We start from the raw sequence: 21,665 nt of genomic DNA, 5'->3' as shown, positions 1-21,665 counted from the left end.
CAGATTGAGACTAAAAAAAACATCGGCAGTAGACAGGATCGTCCCCACCATCTTTCCTCACCCTTCTAAAGCCATCCCTTGCCATCACGAAAAGAACAAACTTAAAGGTATGTGTGCAGTATAAAGCGATAAACAATAACTAGTATAATATAAAAATTTAAAAAGTACACGTTTTTGAAAAATGTAACTAGACATACACATTTCACATTCATGAGCGTGTTTTGCATTTCTGGCACCTGAAAGTCAGTGAAACCTTGATTTCCTGGTCTAGACAGTGGACAAATCTGTCCCAAATAGAGTATATTCCAAGTTTAAAAGCTAGTAGATCATTCTGTAGATGTTTTTGTATCATTTTTACACATGAAAAGTTTGAAGAATACCATTTTTCAAATTTAACATTTCAAGATGAATTGAAATAAGACTATGTCTTGAACATGTTGAAGTAATCAAGTACATGTTATGTATTTAAAAAAATTGTAGACTTGTAAAAAATAAAAGACTCCATAACAGATTTCCATAACTCATCATAATAAAATTAATCTTAGCACAGTACTTTGACATTGTCATATTAAATGTAAATCTCATAAACCTCATAAAGCATGTTGTTTTAATATATAATCTTATATCTTCGGTTTTTGAGGAAAGTGCTGCTGATGACACAGTGCCTACTTTTGAAGAGGAAGTTGTGACTCAGCCCACCCCTGATGATGACTGCCAAGACTCTAGAGCTGACTCATTTCAGAGTGTGTTTGTTCAGACTCTTGTAAGTAGATCATGATTGTTAGATTAAACATTCATAAGTTGAAATAATTGATGAATAATTTCATTTACATTAATTTAAATCTAACCGTGAAATAATGTTATTATTTCAATACCTAAATAAAAGCCTATTGTTTTAGCCTATCCCAAGTATTCCAAGAGGAACACAGACTGGCTGGTATTCTGTTTCCAGAGGAGTACAGGTATTCCCATCTGGCTTGAAGACTGTAGCTACCCAGACAGAAAATCTTCCAACAATAGATTTTGCTTGTGGTACTGGTAAGTTAGTTTGAATATGAATATGACATTTTCATTCATGATTTAACAATATTCAATAGTCAGATTAGTCTTGTTAATATTATTTTGATTATTTATTATAAACTATTGCTGGTAAACAGTACATTGTTCATATACATAAATTCTTTTACTGATTTTTGCAGAATCATCACTTGCTGCTAAGAAGGCCTTTGTATCACAAGTGACAGATGCTGATGATACTGATGATGTTCATATGAGAGATGATGAAGGTGCTGATCCTGACTAGAACTTGTCAGATCTGTGTCAAAAGTAACTATTCTAGGTTCGTTCAGAGTAGATTTGAATTGATATGGCACTACTCGACACTGTTGAGAACACAAAGTCAAAACAGACTCCGCCTCTGTTTCTCCGTATGCACTGGCCATGTTTATTTACATTAAACGCGCTGGCATTTTGTTTGGCAACTATTATGACACAATATTTTTCCCAGAGGCAAACGTAAAAACTAAAATGTTCGGATTGCCGCTCGAAAAGAGCTCTTTCTGCACCAAGTTCTATGTTTCATTTATTAGCACACATTTTCTATAAAATATATTAACCTGTAAAATAAATCAGTAGGAGTAGTTCTTTTGACTGAAAAGTTTTCTTTTTTTCTGTAAAATTCACCTTTAAAAGCATTAAATTTACTCTCGCATCAGTCAGGAAATTGTTTTAGCTTTCCTTCACTCCTGTAGAAATACTTACGTAGTAATACAGAAGACTTAACCAATTAGTAAAGAAACAATTCAATTAACATTAAAATACTTGTAATAAATGTAATTATAATAATTAATAATTTTACATAAAGTAAATAGTTTTTTTTAATTTTGCGCTCGAGGTCTATCTGCGCTAAGTATATTGTAAAACACCCAAATATTCAGAAATTAAACTCCGCAACAAACACTATTTGCATTTCAACATTACAGCATCATATATATAATAAACAACCGTTAACACAAGAAGATATACTGAAACAGACCACTGTATACAACTAAGAGAATAGTTAAGTGATGAAATTAGTGTCCTGATTCATATGAATATCTTCAGAGGCACTAGCGTAAGCTATCCATTGTTCTTCCTACACCTCAGCAACAGAGTGCATAAGGTATTGACCAAGGGACGTGCCTTGACTGACTTAGTGAAGAATAAATAACAATCAACATGTATTATTTACGTCAATATTTCGAGAAAAGAATTGGCGATATTCAAGGTTATTCTCCAGAATGGAGAACTAGCAGTTCTTTGCTGGAGTTTACTGTGTCTAGGTCAGGTTTACTTCTGTTCAGCACATGTGGTGCAATACTTGCACTAGTGCTAAATATCATAATTAAAACATAGCTAGTAGAAACATTGTTCAACATTAATTCCAGTGCTTGTGACAACATAGTAATTTTTAATCTTTGCATTATTTAAATCACAGAGAATTTGTTATCCTAGGATCCTGGGCACCGCTAGCTACAACACAAGAATCACAGTTAGGTGGTTGGCAGAAATGGTACTATTCACTTTTATGTACCTTTGATTGCTTTCATGAGTGCCAAAGACTGCACGTTCCCACATGATGTTTCTCATTCCATGCTTGTCACATGCTATCATGCTGTGTAACAAAAAGCACCCATGCTAGTTCTGGGTCCCTTAGTTGGTCTTCACAGAGCTCTTGACATGCAAGTTTTCGAAGTTTTACTGCAATGCAATATCCTAAATTAGGACATTCACTAACAGCTCTTTTGTTTTGCCTCCTAGATAATGCCATATGACCATGTCATTCTCTTGTAATCTTATAATTCAACATGGAGTAATTCCTTCCACATTTTTAAAGTTCATGGACCACTTTAATAATATATTATATTGATTCATCTTGAGGGTGAACTTTCTTAATACAAATAATATCAGTAATGCTTTATAAAGACCACAACTGCAAGTAGTTCTTTTATCATTATGTAGTATTGGTATTCAGAATACGTGAGTGTATTGTCTGTATACATCATCACCCATTTAACCCCATCTTGTAAATGTGTCACTACTCCTCTGCTTATATTATCATTGGTATCTGTATCCAACAAGAACTCACAGTCTTGGTATTATATGCCAGCACAAAAACTTCAATAAATATATACTCCAAGGAGAGCAGTGCATCAGGTTAAGAAATAGAAGACATTAAGGTCGTAATATTGCGAAGATTATCCATGAGAAATTGATAATATTATATGAATCCACGGAAACATCAAACTTCTTATCTCCTCACGGTTTGGGGCCAATTTAGAGTGGCTAGGATGTTTGCAGGGTCACTCAGCTTAGTATCTCTAACCACAATAGATTCTATTTACATGTGGAGGATCCCACACTTCCGAGGTTTTAACTTTAATCTTGACACTTTTATCCACTGAGAACTAATTAGGTATGTGGTTCATAACCGACTTAAACAATTAGCTAAATACCAAGACATCAATCATTAAACTCCATCAGTTGCTCCAAAATATCTGAAACATCACACTGGCCGAATTACATAGTTTAGAACTCATTATATCAAGTGCTTAAAGCAGTTTTATCTATTATTTCAACATCCATTTCGAGTTTTCAGTATCTGTGAATCAGGTTTAGAAATCTGAACTATTGAACACCTTCTAACAAATCCGCATATTGTTATATTCACGTCAATGAAATACAGCAACATGGTTCATTCTGCTTGCCCTATAAATCATGGCACACCACCTGTGTAGATGGCTGTACAGAAGTACAGTCCACTGTTTCTGGGTTGGTAATGATTTGCATTGGACACCAGAATTCCACTCATCTGTTACAAAGACAAAATTGACCAAGGGTTTCTGAATTATGTATATCCCTAAAATGCCAATGTCAAACAGGATTTCCAACAACTACTTTCACCTAGTGTGAGTCAACTAACAGACCAGAGTTCTTCCTGCTCCTGTGTAAATCAAAAACTCCATTGATATTTTATATAGCTTCATAATTACTTACCAAGCACCCTCACTCCCGAAAATACTAGGTTAATCACAACACCCCTTTCTAGATAGTCTTTGATGTGCTCCCTGGGCCAGATATGAGTTGGCATCACCTGTATTGCAGAGTCTGAATGACAAAAGCTACAGCTCGCTATCAGCTCTCCTGCACACCAGCCACACAATCAGTTTGGGAAAATATCCCATCTATGTTGATTTCCAGCTAGATATTGACAATTTGTATTTTTAATGATTTTACAGTCAACAACCATAGCAAATGCTCTGGTTCTCTCTTCTGTAGTGACATTCAAGAAAAGACAATAGTTTCATCTGCTGTGGCAGAAGCACCATTAAGGGACCTATTAAGCCTTGCCCATTTAAAGGATACCCGTTTATTTGTGCTGAAATGCTATGTGTTGTCAACTGTAGTTCACTTCTGAGAGAGGCTCAAACATGATGGAAAGTACTGGCATGAGCATAACGGCTAGTTTTGGGAGTTGCCACTACAACTACCCATGTCAAATTCCTCCTCTCTTGTGACTTGTCCTCGTTGAGCAGTTCAGTTCTCATCAACACAGACACTGCTGGCATCAGGATACGGGCACAGCATAGCCAGGTTATTAGGGTATTTGTGTCGCAATTTGAGGATTGTGGGTTTGAATCTTTGCTTCACCAAAGATGTTGCTCTTTCAGTCGTAGGGCTTTATAATGTGACGGTCAATCTTACTATTCATTAGTAAACGAGTAGCCCAAGAGTTGGCAGTGGGCAGTGATGACTAGCTGCTTTCCTTCTAGTATTTCATTATTTAATTATGGTCATCTAACACAGATACCCTTTGTGTAGTTTTGTACAAACTACAAGACAAAACAAAAAACTTTATTAGGGTATAACCATACTGCAGCCCAAGTGTTGCCTCGTGGTCTCGATTAGCTGTCCCTTGACAAAAGTATTCACAAAAATGTGTTAATAATATGTTGATATCATTGCAGGGTACGTTCTTCAATGTAAATGGTGTAAATCATTTGTAAAAACTCTCTTGTTCTGCGAGGGACCTCTTTCAAACCTTGAACTCAGCCTAATTCATACCTCGGTTTTACTTTATGTAAGAATACTGTTATAGCTTTAATATGAATATATATTAGCCCCATAATTGTGTCTTTGTTAAATGCTTGACAGTATCAAATGCCAGGTCATCAAATCTCAGGACCAGACATAACATTACCTGTTTATGATATAATTATTTCGAGGCAATGGGTTACCTGAAATGACTTAATAATATCCAGGTCCTTCAATACCAAACAGGAAATCTTACTTGGCTTCAGTATTGTCGCATTTAGCATTGCCATAGCTCTCTCTCTCTCTTATTAACCCACAGTCTGTTGTGACTGAGTATTCTTATATAATAGAAGTACCATTTAGTAGGCAAGATTTAGGAGCCTCACACTTTCAACCTCAGGGGTACAAACTTACTAGCTATAGAATATAACCAAACTGTGAATTATACCTAATCTCAGGTTGCTCCTCAACCTGCCGTTTTCCTGGCAATTCACCTCTCATCACGAAGAGGGTTTCTACTGCCCCCAGATCATTTCATTTTCCAACAGACGCCTGCTGCTGATGATTTATGGTGAAAATCCATTAGCAGCATTTTGTTCTTTGTTTATGATTTGGCTGAATGCCTTCTTTCATGAAGAGACTGTTATGGTAGATTATGATTTTCATTATGGAATTCGGGTAAACTGTACAGTTTTGTTGTCTAAAGGGGTGTAATGATATCATCCACCAGAAGACACTTCAACTGTAACTGAGGCTCTGTGGAAGTTTGTAAAGACTTTTTGAAAGTAAAAGGGCTGTCAGAGCTTTTTGTTTATTTTCAGAAACTACTCGGATTAAGGAAGGTCGGATGGTTTCAAGAGGAGAGCTTGTGTTACAGTTTGTTCGGGAGCTCCAATTTTAGTGTTACCTGCATTCTAGGAAGAACCGAATATATGAGTGACTATTTAAATTTATTGGAACCTGAAGAAGACTTTCAGTGTTTACTAGGTCAACCCATACTGGGTTTTAACTACTTAATCTTGTTGGTGTTCACCAACTGTGACAGAGGGAAGCAGTATGTTGATCTTCAAGGACAAATCCAGGATCTTACTTAGATTGCATGGTTGGTGAGATTGTACATGTTTAAACTGTACAGAACTAATATGAAATTTAATCTGTTTTTATTGTTGTTAAGGCATCGCTCAATTACATATCTATATATTCACATTACTTGTTGAATGTTGTATTTTGAAGTAAGAGACTAAAATGTCTTTGAATACGGAAATTGTGAATATAATACCTATAATCCAACAGCTGGTTATTGGTAATGTTTAATAATTGAAGTTTCAGTGATTGTGATTATTTTGTGTTTTGTAAGTATCAGTATTCTTGTTCATTTTGTAACCTAGTTAAATCATGTTATTTTGTCTATATAAAGTTGTTTGGTGTAGAATACCAGAACTAATAAAAGTCTTAAATGACTTTCTTATTTCGGTTTAATTTTGTGTCTTGGGTTAGAGTTCGGTTTATGTTTATAGTACACTGCAGTTTCTTGTTAGTGATCTTTCTACTGGCATTAAGTGTAACAAGATTTGTATGGTATGTGTAGAGATACCTTTCTGCTTCAGTAATTGCTGAAATTATTGGCGAGTGCACACTGTCTTCTCTGCTGATAGCTCTTATTGGCAGACGTTGTCTATGAATGTCACCTCAGTCATCTCTTCTATTACTGAAACAACCCCTGTTGGTGGCACACATCAAAGATTCCTCATTCCTCTCCTGACTATTTTTGATTGAGAGAAGTCTTGAATAGAGACAACACTCTGTATCTCTTTCTATAAATACATAAAGATCTATATAAAGACCAGGGTGTCTCAGACACCCTAAATCATTCATATGATCCTTAATTCTTGAGGTTACATACAGATCGAGACTACCCCTGCTCCATGAATGTCACACTCCATGGGCTTTCCTTTTTTGATGCTGCTTTCAGAAAGAGCTCATCTCTATAATTTTTCTGCGTGGGCCTCTCCATCATCTTCACTGTGGAATTCTAGTACTTTGTGGTGCAAAGAAGAGTAACATTCCATAAGTTAAAATTTCCACACTTGAAAATATATTTCAGCTAAATACTCATCTCTCTGCACCACTTCCTTAACCTTATAAGCTCACTCAGTCATTTTGGATGTTCCAGGTGGCATTCATTCTTCATTATGAACTCATAGCGTCGGGGGAGCATCAGAGCATCATCAAAAGTCCAGAATACAATAAAGGATTTCCACCACACCTAATCATTCTGTCTGTAGGTCTCAGCTTCTCGACTCCCAATTCTTCTTCCACCTTGTACAACCTCTGAGCTGTAGAAATTTCTATTTCCATAAACTCAAGGAGTGAGTATACTGTACTAGAACATTAAGATTTCTTATTTCACACCAATTCGAAAATCATAGAGCTGTACCATAAAAATAATGGTTACGACAACAATATTTGTGTTAAGGAGTCACATGTGAATAACTCACATACACAATTATTTGTCCTACTTTATCTTGTAAATGCAATAACACTGCTTCTCTGACTCCATTATCACCAACACCAGTACTCAACAAAATCTCATAGTTGGATATTTCAGAACTGGGGTTTTATTAAAGCATACTTCATTGACGAGAATTTTTAATCACACTCCTCACTCCATCTTAAACGAGTTTCGAACTTAGTGAGAGTCAATAATAGTCAGTGATCTTGGTGAAATTTCCACAAGTGGTTGTTAGTATGGCGCAAAAATCAAAGAAACTGCAAACGTTTTCCTTCATCACATGATTAGGTAAGAATTTATTTACTATTACTTTAGCAATATCCATGGAGACTCCATATCTATGCACAATATGAGCAATAAATATCATTTTCAGGCTCTCAACATTTGTGTGTTATAAGTTTGAATGATACAATATGGTTCCGTTTACCTGACTACTGGAAGAACAGAGTGTAACTCTTATATATCTTTTCTAGCCCTTGATATATCTTTATAACTACCAGACTATTCTGAAATATTTACAGCAGAACTCTAAACTATTCTTCTACTTTTTAATTGAATTCTTAGAAGGTCATTTGTTGACATTCTTGCAGATTTCCTGAGTTCTCTACAAGCTCTAAGGCTTTCATAATTCTAAAAATGATTCATCTTTAATTTACCAATGTAATTGTTTTGTCGTTGTACCCCCCGCTAGTACAGCAGTATGTTTCCAAATTTACAACGCTAAAATCAGGGGTTCGATTCCTCTTGGTAGGCTCAGCAGATAGCCCGATATGGCTTTGATATAAGAAAACACCTTTGTCTTTACAGTTCAGTGGCGCATTTAGGTACGGGCTAAAGGGGCTTACCCCTTGGCCCATGGTTTTAATGGACGCTCATTGATAATTTTATTCTATGTAAAATTACATTAGATGTAGGGCTCACAAAAATTATTAGCCCCTGGGTCCACATAACCTTAAATCCACCACTGTGACAGTTAAAACAGCTTTGCTGTAAATTCCCATTTTTTATAATTTATAATCCTTGTCGCTTATGAATTGTAGAGCATGAATATGCTGGTCTTTTTACTAAAGAGGCGTTAACAGAACATTTAATAATTACTTTTTTCTACTTAAAGTAGAAGTGAGTCTCATCATATTTTAAAAGCCCATCTAAATTATTCCTGGTCACAGGCCTAGATATCTTTCGATACTTACGGGCCCCCCCAGTGGCTCAGCGGTATGTCTACGGATTTACACGCTAAAATCCGGGTTTCGATACCCGTGGTGGGCAGAGCACAGATAGCCCATTGTGTAGCTTTGTGCTTAATTCAAAACAGCAACAACAGCAGATACTTACGGAAATTACCTTACAGAAATTTTACTTTCCTGTTGCTAAACTCAACATCTTGTCATATTTTCAGCATTTTTTAGACCCGAAGTCGTTTACAACCGTTGATGAATTTTTTATGCTGATACATCACTGGTGATTCTGGGTGAAATTTATCTGGTAACGCCCAAGTACCCTTTAGGTAGTCGTCCCCAATTTAACAATAATAGGCTGGAGAAAAGGCAGTTAGTCCACATAACCTACCCCAACTCTTGGGTTATTCTTTTACTAACGAATAGTGCGACCTACTATAATGCCCCCGCGTCTGAAAAAAATATAGGGATGTCCAGCAACGGCGAGTTTCGAATCCGCTGATTGCGAATCGATTATTCCAAAAAACAGCAAGGGGAGGGAGATTTAAGTGAGGACTTCGTAGCTCTAGGCTCACCATAAAAAAATTATAATAAAGAAACCCGTCTTCATTTCTCAAGAAAATGTTTAATGAAAATCATTCTACAGAGTCTTTTTGTTTTTGAAAAGAGAGAAAGAGTCTGTGTGTGACGTGATAGACCTATCATGTCATGTATGATGCAGAGATTTGATTGGCTTGACTCTAAAGAAAGTACAAGCTATGCCTAGTCACGCTGTTCAAATAATAAGCAATTGCCAATCAAAGTCTCCTCATTCCATATTTTAATTATGCCGTCAAGTAGGCTCTTCCCATGGGTTGTACTTGACACGCCGTTTCTAATCACACGAGTAAATAATAGGCCTATGACAGGACTACGCCTAAGGTGCTACTCCAGATTGAAGATATCATCCGTATTTTTCGATTCTTCATTCTCAAAGGTTTTGGATATTGTCCAAGAAAAGAGTTCAGCTCTCTATAGCAAGGTTATTAACAATATTGTAAGTTTTTAGGATATATTGTATTAACGGTTTTGTTTGTTTTTTTGTTTTTGAAACAAATATGTAGCAGTGTAAGACCAGAGGAAAGGCAGCTAGTCATCACCACCCACAGCCAACTTTTGGGTTACTCTTTTACCAACAAATAGTAGGATTGACCGTCACTTGTACGTCCCCACGGCTGAAAGGGCGAGCATGTTTGGTGCGACCGGGATTCGATCCCGCGACCCTCGGATTACGAGTCGAACGCCTTAACGCACTTAGCCATGCCGGGCCCCAACTGTTTTTGTTTCTTGAACAGAATTTGCAAATTGTTATTCACGATGACAAGACACCCACTTGAAACAAAAATGTATCTCAGAATGACTAGTACGGATATTAACACTTTTTTGATAAGCAGAGAACAGCTGATCAATGAAAGTGTTAATACCCATACCAGCCGCTCTGAGATACAAGTTATTATTCAGTAAAAATTACGTAATTAGTTGTGATACTTCACTGGCCCACGTATCAGCTGTAAATAACTAGTTTACAATTTAATAACCACCATGACTTGGATAATTTAACTACAAAACCAGAAACCATTGAGTTAAATACAGAAAACGATACGCGATCGTTGGTTATAAAAGTATTATAAGTAGCTCATTCTGAATATCACTCTCCCGCACCTTATGCCACACACAAAAAGTGTGCTCACGCATTCACACACGTTATTCATTAAGAGTTCATTTTATGTTACACACACTTCCAAACGTAACAGCGGTTTGGAAAACTAAAGTCAAACAAAGAGGAGGAAAGAAAATTAGAGAAAGTATTAGCTAAAACTAGTAAAACAACAGATTTATGGACTTTGCCCTCCACTGCTAAACTATCGCTAGTTGAGACAGTAGAAACACCGTAGACGCTGAATCTCTAGATGCCAATGACCGTCAACCTCATCACATCAAATCGTGTTTTCATCCTCAATCAGAAAGAGCTAAAATCATATCCACCAACCAAGACTGTGAAAACAATAATTTAGAGACCACAACTCACGACACCAACGTCTGTCAATTTCGTCAAATTTAACCACCAGGAAGAAATCAGTTATTGAAACTGAGATGAAGATACTGCTCGTCCTTTACATTCAACACTGGAACATGGACACAAGTTTCTGATGAAATGAGAGATTTTTGTTTGTGTGTTGGAGATTACTGCTTACCAGTACATGGATGAGGATTTTAATGCGTCTATAAAATCGATTCCGGGTAATAGGTATAATCGCCAATGCTTAAGTACTCTTTATTGTGAGCAACTGAATGGAGAAAAGCTGGCATTGCTTTGTTTGAAGTAAGGCACAAAGCAACATAATGGGCTTTCTATACTCTACCTACCATAAGTATCAAAACCCAGATTTCAGTGTTGTAAGTCTGCAGACATACCGCTGTGCCACTGGGGACATTCTGACTTTGCCAATAACCATGGAAGGGTCTTCTGGATTATCTGCAAATCGTTTCAACAGCAATAATTTTTTTTCCCGGCAGCAACAGGTTACTCTGACTGGTAACATGCTGAAAAACAAGTTCGATAAATCAAAGCTATGTTACCAGTTTATTATTCGTAACAATTAAAAGTGGATAAATCGACAATACTTTAACAAAACAGATGGAATCAGAGAAGAAATATGGCAACAAGTTTTAGAGTGTTGTCTCTTAGTCATAAAGTTTCTATCGTGCAGAGGGCTAACATTCAGAGAAAGAAATAAAGTAGTTGGTTCAGTGGATAGTAGAAATTACTGATAATAACTGGATCTGTTGGTTGAGTATGGTATATTTCTTACTGAACACATTTAAAAATGTGCAAATAAGGGAAAATGTCATTTCATACTTAACCGTATGTGATGAATTTTTAGAAATCGTGTGAAAAGAAGTTCTCACAAATATTATAAAAGAAACGTCTCAAGTATTACTCAGTGTCTGTTGATCCTGCTCCAGATATACTCCACATGGATCAACCGACAATGATCTTTAAACGCATGCTGCATGACGGTCCTATAGAGAAATTTGCCACATTTTCACCAATAAGCAATCACACAGGAGATGCATTTGCTAAAATTTTCATTAATTTTCTTGAAAACAATGATATAAAAATTCACGATTGCCATGAGAAGTTTTATCACAATGCATACAATATGAGTGACAAATATTTTAGCATGCAAGCTTTGATCAGAGTGAAGAACCCTTAGCACACTATGATTTCTGCTGTGTTTATTTACTCATTTTGGTTGGACATTATACTGTGTACCGTTGTACTGTAGCTTGTTCATTTCTTGCCTTTGTGCAGAAACGTCAAGTGTTTTTCTCGGCTTTAACCACCTGGAAGTATCTACACAGTGTTTTTGAAAAAAAACTAGGGTTTCTGACGACAAAGAGATTATCAGCTAGAAGATGTAGTGCCCATTCATATGCAATACGAGACTCAAAAACTGATTACAGATAATGAACCCGCAAAGCCTGAAGTGTGCTTAGAGTCAAGAACTCTTATGTTACCACTGGAAAAACTAAAAAGAGATATATGATGAAATTATAGAGCATTAGACAGATCGTTCATTACAAAAAAAAATTCAATTAGGTGTCAGTACAACCTTTCATCTACCAAAATCTGTCGAGACATTCGTGCAGGAATTGCAAGATTCATTTCCTAAATATGAGAAAAGAGGTCAACAACTGTCACGATGCAAGACAGAAATTTAAAAGATTAAGAAACAAAATGCAGTAAAACGAAGGGTATGCTAAGGATAGTGAATTTTCACCATCAATTTTCCACAAAGCTCAGATTTTTCTCAGCAATAATTGAAAGACTGTCACTTGTTCTATACAATATAATAATGACATGTAAAAACTTCAGTTGTCTAACGGTGAAGAGGCAGGCCGAGTGGTTGGTTAGGCTTAGCCGTTAGAGCTTCGACTATACTACCTGTTGTTACACAATTTATTTATTCTTAAGTGAGGATACAGTGGGCGAATGGAGCACTTTCGAGACTTTACAGTTACAGCAAGAAGTCTGAGACTAAGATTTCAATAACACTTTTTTATTGGCTTTTTATGTGCTTAATAGTTACATTCAACAGACATTTTCTCAAGTTGATGAACTTTGACTATTTTAATACCACTTTTGCTAGACATTCATTAATTTTATAGTACTTAAGATAAATAATGCTTAAGAATAATGGTATTAAAATACTTACAGAGAGTTCGGGCGAGTAACAGTCTGACATTCCATGTTGAATAGGAATCTCATGCAGAAGTAGAGACAATTTCTTCTTCTGGAGGGAGAGAAGGATAGCCATTTTTGGAGTCTGGGAGCAATTTATTTCTCAGGAGAGAGTGCTCTGACTTTTTGGCTGTTATATGAGGTTTTATATGGATTTTTCCTAGAATCTTCACGTTCTATCAATTAGCAATGTACACCACCTACAACTAACCTACAGCTAATAACAAAAATAGTCCTACTAATCCATTGTCCATAAGTGGAGATAATGAATCACCAGCCTCTTCTCTTGTATTTCAAAGTACAAGCTGGCTTCCATTTTAGGAAATTTCAAGCTCGTTAATTTAAAGTTTATTCCTGGTTCCACTTGTTAATACAGCGTTAATATCTTGCATAACCCATTTACTGACCTTGGTAGCGTCAACTCATTACAGACTAAATATGCAGTGGAAAATTTCTCAACATGTTTTCTAAAGTCATCGTTGTTCTATAATAATCACTGTTTTAAACACGTGTGTACTTATACTTCACTGTTTCCTGTATTGTATTTCTTCTTATTAGGCATAATTATAAGAGACATTAAAATATCTAGCGATGCCTCAGTTGCACATTTGGGATTCTCCAAAACTTAGAGTCCATGGTTACAGAGGGCCTTTACAGTTTCACCAAAACCTGATCAGTACATATTCTACAAGCTTGGAGAGTTGCACAGAAAAATAAATTGTTTAATCTGATATTATCTACAGAGAAGGACTCTTTTTACAAAGTCGTTAGAATCCAAAGAACAAAGTACGCTGTGAGTGATATGCGACCAATCTCTTAAATCAACTTTCCAAAACGTTCTAATAATCTTAAGGATGTACTTGCGTCTTTTGTCAAGCAAATGCTCGGGATAAAAGTCGATCTCGACACAAAAAATGATAAAGAATTCATTTCGATCAACAATGTGCCAAGAAAGGTTAACTGCACTAATTTTTTTTGTACACAGTAAATTACTTGTAAGAATAGCTTGACATAAATCATAAATACCTTTGTTACAAAAAACGTGCAAGGAAGATAGTAGTTTAACCAAGTACAGATAACATGATCTGTTAATACTATTGGGCATAGTATGAGATTACAGGTGTCATCTAAGTGTGTGTATGTTTGTGCGTTTGTTTGTATGTGTGTATGTAAATACGGGAGCTGTTGAGATTGTGTGCACGAGGTTTTTTCTGTCTATTCACTTTATTGTCCAAATACAAAATTTGTCTATGTTAGAGCACCACTTCTACTGTTCCAAAAACATCTAATGTTATTCATTAATTTGTAGGCAAGTCTTTGAAATATATGGGTATTATTTTTCTATTTTCTCGAAAAGCAAAGAACACCTTGAGGGTTTTTACCTCATTTTTAGTCGTGACCATAATAGGCTCGGTAGAAAATTTTTGCCTCAGGTCTCTTTGACATATAATTCGCTTCTGATTGTTACTTTCCGTTTACATTTAGTCATGTTATTTCTTATTGTATTGTTTATCCCATTTTCTGGAAAGTTTGTTTTTAAATTTCGCGCAAAGCTACTCGAGGGCTATTTTCGCTAGCCATACCTAATTTAGCAGTGTAAGACTAGAGTGAAGGCAGCTAGTCATCACCACCCACCGCCAACTCTTGGGCTACTCTTTTACCAACGGATACTGGGATTGACCGAACTTTATAACGCCCCCACGGCGAAAGGGTAAGCAAGTTTGGTGTGACGGGAATTTGAACCCGCAGCCCTCATATTACGAGTCAAATGCTTCAACCCACCTGGCCATGCCGAGCCTTTTTGGAAAGAGTTATGTGGCTATTTTTGACATTTTGGAACTCCTTTCGCTTTGAAAAATTTATTCGATGTTTTCACAGTTTTTCAAAATAGTTCTCTCATTCATGTTCTATAAATAGTTTATTAACCTATACATAATTTCAGTTGCTTCTTATAGCAAAAAAAAATTATAAATTTATTTATCATTTTAATAACTTTTTGATATGCTGGCTGATGTCGTCCTTCAATTCTTCAAACACCAAGCGATTCAAAACAAGTACAAGTTGAACTTACGTAGAGGTCTTCTGGAAGTCCACTGCTCGGAAAAGTTTAAACGTCACGTGGTATCTATGCGACTAAAACTTGGAGACAAAATATTTAAATAATTATAACGAAGTTCGTTGGGATGTATAATTTGTCTAAACAATTGTTCATTTCTGCCTCATAATTGCATATTTAAGGTATGTTATACTGGCCTTCAGCGTCGTCTTCGTTCTAATTTGTGTAAAATTGTTGGCATTAGTATTACATAACATTGTTACGATTACTACTATACTAGTCTTCAGAAATAGTATTGCTAATTATTATATGTTATTAAATTGTAGTCTACTACTGATAATTTCTACCGCTATTACTAGTGAAAGAATTATTTATCTCCAAGTTCTATACGTAGAGTTCAGCGTATCTGATATAATCGTGGTGTTACTATACACTATTGTTACACCACTAATGCAATCGCAGATGTTAAATTTAATTAATGTAAAAACATGTACTTTTTGTATCACTCACTCAGTATTAGATGTATTGCTGAATAGCTTTCAGGTGTCAGACAGAGAGAGGCGTAGATTCTGGGAGGGGGAATGGTGCATACAATCATCCCACCTACAGTTTGGTCTGTTGAATTGTTTTATTGCATCATAGGCCTACAAATTGTGTGTTTGTTCTTGTGATTCTCGTGTTCTTACCAATCGAATTACATAATTAGGCCTAGATGTAAGCTTTTTCAGTAGCCGAAATGTACATCTTTAATATAGGCGTGCTTCTAAGCTTTTCGATCTAAAGCGATAGTTTGTAAGTATCAGTCAGTAGGCCTAAATATACATGCAAGTATCGTGGCAACAAGATTACTCTGTGACTGCATGTTTACAGCTTTCAGGTTCACGTAATCAGAGATTACCAATTTGCAAGTTGAACAGTTCACATAAGTGGTTGCAAAAATCATCCCCTCCCCCATCGGGTGTAAAAAATCCACTGTCAGACATTGGTGAATTTTGATGTTACCTTGAGTTTAATTTTTCTTATGATTTTCTTTTAGTGCCTTCTAGTATAGTTAGCTTACATAAAGTGTTGTAAATTTAAAAAGAGAAAACAACATGAAAGAAGAAATTATATCTATTGTGTATTATGATCACTGAGTACAGTGCAGGGTAATATTAATATAATTAACTAGAGTGACTAATATAACATTTGTTTTATAGTTAACTGTACTGTTAGGGACCCCTGAAATTTCTTTAGTAAATGTTCTAATTTTTAAAGATCCATTTGGATTTATAAGGTAAAGGTTAGCCAAACAAGAAGCAAGGAGATAATTTGTGGTATGGTATACTACCTCTCACCAAACTGAAAGATCTCTTGACATAAATATGTATTAGTATTTCATTTCAGTTTCCTTTTGAAGTAAGAACTGTGCTTATAAAATTGTAAATTTATCAAATAATTTTTAATAGCATAGTTAATTATCTGTACACTTCTCTAGGTGTTAAATATTTTGAAGTTTTCAATGGACATTTCCTTCCAAGAAGCTCATTTCTCAGAATTACCATCTCAGGGTAATATTTATGGGCTTTCTTCTCTAACTGTGGGAACAACAAACAAGGCTTTGGTTGCTTCTCTTCGAAGAAAAGTTTTTTGTGTGGATTATGCACAAACCCGTATTCCTTCTACTAGAGAAATAAATTTTACATACATTCCAGGTAATTGCATTTCTATAGAGAAAACTACACAGTCAAAAAATGTGTGTAATATATTTGTTATATGGAGGACAGAGGCATGGAAACCAGGAGAGGAAATAAGGTGCTAGTGCACCTGTAAAACATAAGAGCTTGTGGTTCACATCTTGGTTTGCACAATTATTGTAGCTAGAATTATAATAATTGTGTTTATGATTAATTTTCACTTCTTCTGGACATCTAAACAAATTGTCAGCAACTGCAGGGACTCTGCCTCTCAAAGCCCCTGCATCTGGGATCACCTTCCAGGGTAACTTCAGGCTTGAGTTAAAATGTCTTTCTATGCCTCTGGAGGAAATAGAAACAAAACAACAACAACAAAAAAAAACGTTTAAATTTGTGACTTCATATATTTAATCTTTTCCATAAATAAAGGGTTTAATAAACATTGTAATCTTTATGTTTGATAACAGTGTATAAACATAATTTTAGAGCAGTAGAACTGGCTGATATTTAGATATTTTTACCTGAAATTTGGAAAAAATATTAACACTGGTATATTAGCTTTTAAGTTGGAACCAACCTACTTTCATTTTTTGTCTTTCATAAATGTTAAGTTTTTTTTGTTTTTTTTATTGAGTTAAATGCATAGTTATCTTCAAGATACTAAACCATTTAGTAGATAAGTATAAATCTGTTTTGTTTCAAGATTGTTACAAAGATACGGAAAATAAAACTTTTTTTTTTTTTAATAGCTGGAGCAGAAATAATCTCTATTGATGCTTTCAACAAGTCATTAGAAAATCATGACTTTGTTATTGGAATCACTTTTATAAAGGTAAATTCTCAGAAATAACTTCCTGTATTGTACATAGTGTGCTACTTTGTCGAAAACTTTTTATCTTTTTTAGGTCAGCAGATTGTGTTTTCCTACAAACAGTTATTTGTAGTAAAAGATATGCATTTAAAGGAACAGCACAGATATGAAGAGTATTATTTGTTTTAGTTATTTTAGAAATTGTCTTGAAATGCTTCTTTGTAGTTTTATACGTGTATCATTTTGGAGTTGCAGACCATTATATATGTGAGGATCAGTGACTAGACAGTAAAAGAAAAATATCTTAAGTTGTCCAGTTCTTTAGTATGTGTGCCCATGGCTTTAATACAATGAATATATCGCATAGAATATTACAATTCATCAATAGAAATTAGTTATCTTGAGTTCCAAATTATTATTAATGGATATTATTTCAGTCAGTTTTGTAAAATAGTTCAATAGTCACTTCATCTTAGCCATTCATGAGTTGCTTCATTGCTACTAGTGAGGAAAAAGTATTGTTTGAATGCTGTGATTCAAGTATAATTTGTTCATGTCTCACCTGAATAATTTCAGTAAAGAGATGAAATTTTTTTGAACTCTAATATCATGTTGGATTTCACTAATTATTTTAAAGTATTGTTTTTAGAAATATAATCCCTAAATAGAATTAAATTCTTCCTCTTTTGAAAAAAATGTGGGTTTATTTTGTCTTCTATAGAATTCTGAAAGTCAGTCAAGTCAGTATTTGAACATTTACTCAGACTGGGAACCAGGAAGAGTATTTGATCTGGACACCATTGCTCGTAAGTATGTAGCATATACACCTATAAATACTCTTTCTGTACAAGAAATGATGTAGAAAATTGGGTGTTATCTGTTCATTTTTCTGGATTATTTCTGTTTTTTTAATTATGAAAAACAACAAAAGCAAAGAGCAACATGTTGGTTATGAATTGTGTCAGTCTCTGGTCCTACGTTTTTTAAACTGTAATGTGCAAAATGTGGAAGACAGCTCTAAGTTTAATGGCATGCTAAGTGTGATGTTTTTAACAAAATAAAATATATTATAACTTGCTATTTACTATTTGTTTTATGGTTTTGAGGAAATTTAAAATAATTGATACAACTTAAGTTTTTACAATAATAATAATAATAACAAATCTGAAGTTTTCATGCAAAACTGTAGTTTTGAAAGTAGATCTTGTTCCAAAATGTATCGGCTCTTTTAGGGTTTTGTTTTACTTGTATTTGTATGGATTTTGTACATACATTTAATATAAAAGAAATTTAAAAACTCGTTTCTACATCATGTAATGACCAATGCATTCACCTTTCTTTATTTGGACCTTTAATATTTACAAGGACCATTGGTGTATGTATGTATCTTGTGTAAAATGATGTGTGCTGTATTCACATTTTCAAGAACTATCAGTATATGCATGTACCCCTCTTATTACCAAACTTATTACATACAAGTATACAGTGGCCATTGATGGATGCATAGCTGTGTTATGATTAAATTGTATTTGTGTTATTGTTTCTGTACGGTGTGAATTAGTTTGCATTTTAATTTAAAACAACAACAACAACAAACTAATGTTCTATCACCTGTACCCAGAGCTTTCTTTGATTTACTACTTAAAATGTCTTTAGATGGAAATGTATGACACTTTTTCTCACCATTGCTATATGAAATAGATTTTGATTACAAGTTTGTTAGTAATTAGAATCTCTCTAGGAAAGGTAATCTTTTAAAACCTGTATTATTATATGTTACAACAGAAGTAAATCTACAGTTTTCCCATAGTTATTGAGTTAAAAAGAAGCAAGTTTATGTACATCTTGATGTTTGTTTATATTGATTTAATCATTTCAGAGGGTTGCCAGAGCCTAGAACTTGAGTTTATTCCATACCAGTTAACACATGAACGGTAAGCTACAGTTGATGTCATTTCTTCTTCATCGATATAAATAAAAAGTAAAAGAAATATCAGAGTTGTAGTAAAGATTTATTTTTAAAACCAGTAGGAACTGCAGGAAACACTATTTAAATACACCAAATGAACTTTGAGTAACAGTATGATTACATAGCCTAAAATTTACTGGCTGTGTTTTCATCCATTTTGAAGGGGTTGGTTGGTAGTTAAATCTTACAACTAGTGTTATTTCTGATGTTGATAATTGTAGCCAAGTGTAAATGTATAATAATAATAAATTAGAGTGTGTCTGCCCATTTTATTAATATCTGTTAATTTAGTTGGTCTTCTAAACTTCCTGTCTTGTTGGTAGGTCTTTTTAAACTGTTGTATTGTATGCTATATTTCTATTATGTTTTCATTTGCAGAATTATAGAAAATCAGGAGAGTTGGTTAAAAAGGATATAAAATCTAAAGGCACATAAAGAAATAATAACTGAAAATGTTAAAATTGGAATTCATTATTTGAGAAATGGTGAAGGAAGGAAAATTATGGGATAACATAACATGATGTTTTGGAACAACATGGAACCTACTGGTCCTTCTTGGCTGTTTCATATTCTAACCTAAAATAAATCTTAAAGCCAGCTTTTATTCTTTGTAAACTTATCAAGCTCTTTCTTAAACTCACTTGAATGTACTACCTCTTCAGCATCTAAAGACAACACATTTTAAAGGCCAACCACCCTTTTAGAAAAATGAAACCATCTTAGCTGAAGATGACTTCTACTTTGACATAAATTTATGATAACCCACATGCATTATCTTGCATTTATTATAATTAAAACCCATCTGCCATATATTTGCCTAACTTAATAAATGATCCAAATCTTTTTTGTAAATTAGCAGTGTTGTCTTGACAGTTAGCAACATACAAGACACTAATGTCTTCAGCAAATGTAATTAATTTATTGACTATTTTTTCATCTGCATCATTGATGTAAATCAAAAAGAGCAAAGGTTTTAATATTGAGACCTGAGATGTTCCACTTCTGACATTAGTCCACTTTGACTGAACTTCATTTGTAACAACTATTTGCTTTCTTTCAGTTACTCTTCTAACCAATTTGCTAACTCATCTCTCATACCTATTACAAGCCTTTTACATGACACTTGACAAAGAATATTAGTAAGTGGATTACTTATCTAATGTTCCCCTCGGTGTGGATTCCTGTACGGGTTGAGGGGACCTCTAAGGAAAGATTCTGTTCTTTCATTTTGCCTCCTCTGGGATCTAAACATCCATCCATGTGTTTGCTGTGCGTGGCAACCCATGAAAGGGGGGAGGAGAGGTTCCTGGTGGTTGAGGGCTCCAACCCTAACACACCACTTTGTCCTTGAATTCCTGTAGATGGGGGGCCTTGGGGTGGCCCCCTTGGGTCAGTTGGCTGGTCCACTTGGGCTAGGGTCAACCAAGTACTAGTGTTGGATGTTCTCAACAGGTGTTGTGGACATTATATTTGATGCTGGTGTTTGGGTATAGTGCTCACGAAACCTTGGCGTTGCTGCAGTGTCCTTGTTTGATATTGTAGTGCATTTTCTCATTGGACTTCATGGTGGGTGGGGTCAGTGGGCACCGATATTTCCTTTTCTTTTATTATGGATACTCCAATTAAAAATCTTAATAAAATAGTGAAAACACAGTCTATAGGTAAACGACCACGTCTTGAAGATTCTGAGCAGCAATCCTCACCATCTGTACCACCTGTTGTTTCTCATTTTCTTATATTGTACTCACTTTCAAACAAATCTTTAGGGCATATGTCTCCCTTTTTCATTCAAAAGGGACTAGAGGGACTTGCTGGCTCTTCAAAGTCAGTAAAAAAAAACTTCGATATGGTGACATCTTGGTGGAAACATCCACATCTTAACACAGTGAACTCCTGTTGCATTCAAAGGCAATTGGGAATATACCTATAGAGGTTACACCTCATGCTACTTTGAATTCATCACGAAGAGTTATTGTTGAGAGGGATTTGAAGAACAACCCAGAATCATAGAACCTGGCTTGTTTCTCCACCCAAGGAATTTCTTCAGTCAGGGCATCTCCACTTGCAAAGATGGAATTATGGTGCCGACCAGTGCCTTTATTCTG

At 35.0% G+C, this 21,665-nt stretch overlaps 1 protein-coding gene across 4 annotated transcripts in view; it reads left to right on the top strand.

Annotated features, from left to right (window-relative positions):
• The first annotated feature begins 15,072 nt into the window (after window positions 1–15,072).
• The window catches only part of LOC143226570 (KICSTOR complex protein kaptin-like), a 29,007-nt gene continuing 22,414 nt past the window's right edge, over window positions 15,073–21,665 (top strand). For 2 of the 4 annotated variants that reach the window (XR_013014675.1, XM_076457715.1), the window contains exons 1-5: window positions 15,073–15,286; window positions 16,582–16,798; window positions 17,530–17,612; window positions 18,313–18,397; window positions 19,471–19,525. Coding sequence is in view for 3 of the 4 variants with exons in the window: in XM_076457715.1 (XP_076313830.1) it covers window positions 16,606–16,798; window positions 17,530–17,612; window positions 18,313–18,397; window positions 19,471–19,525 (416 nt within the window). In the remaining variant the exon portion in view is untranslated. Of the gene's footprint in view, window positions 15,287–15,597; window positions 15,718–16,581; window positions 16,799–17,529; window positions 17,613–18,312; window positions 18,398–19,470; window positions 19,526–21,665 lie in introns of those variants that run through there. The other 2 variants (XM_076457717.1, XM_076457716.1) reach the window with 2 other exon arrangements.

The sequence above is a fragment of the Tachypleus tridentatus genome, chromosome 9, assembly GCF_004210375.1.
Source record: "Tachypleus tridentatus isolate NWPU-2018 chromosome 9, ASM421037v1, whole genome shotgun sequence".
NCBI classification, from domain to species: Eukaryota; Metazoa; Arthropoda; class Merostomata; order Xiphosura; family Limulidae; genus Tachypleus; species Tachypleus tridentatus.
The sequence above is the reverse complement of the archived record's forward strand: the minus strand, read 5'-3'. Positions and strand labels throughout refer to the sequence as shown.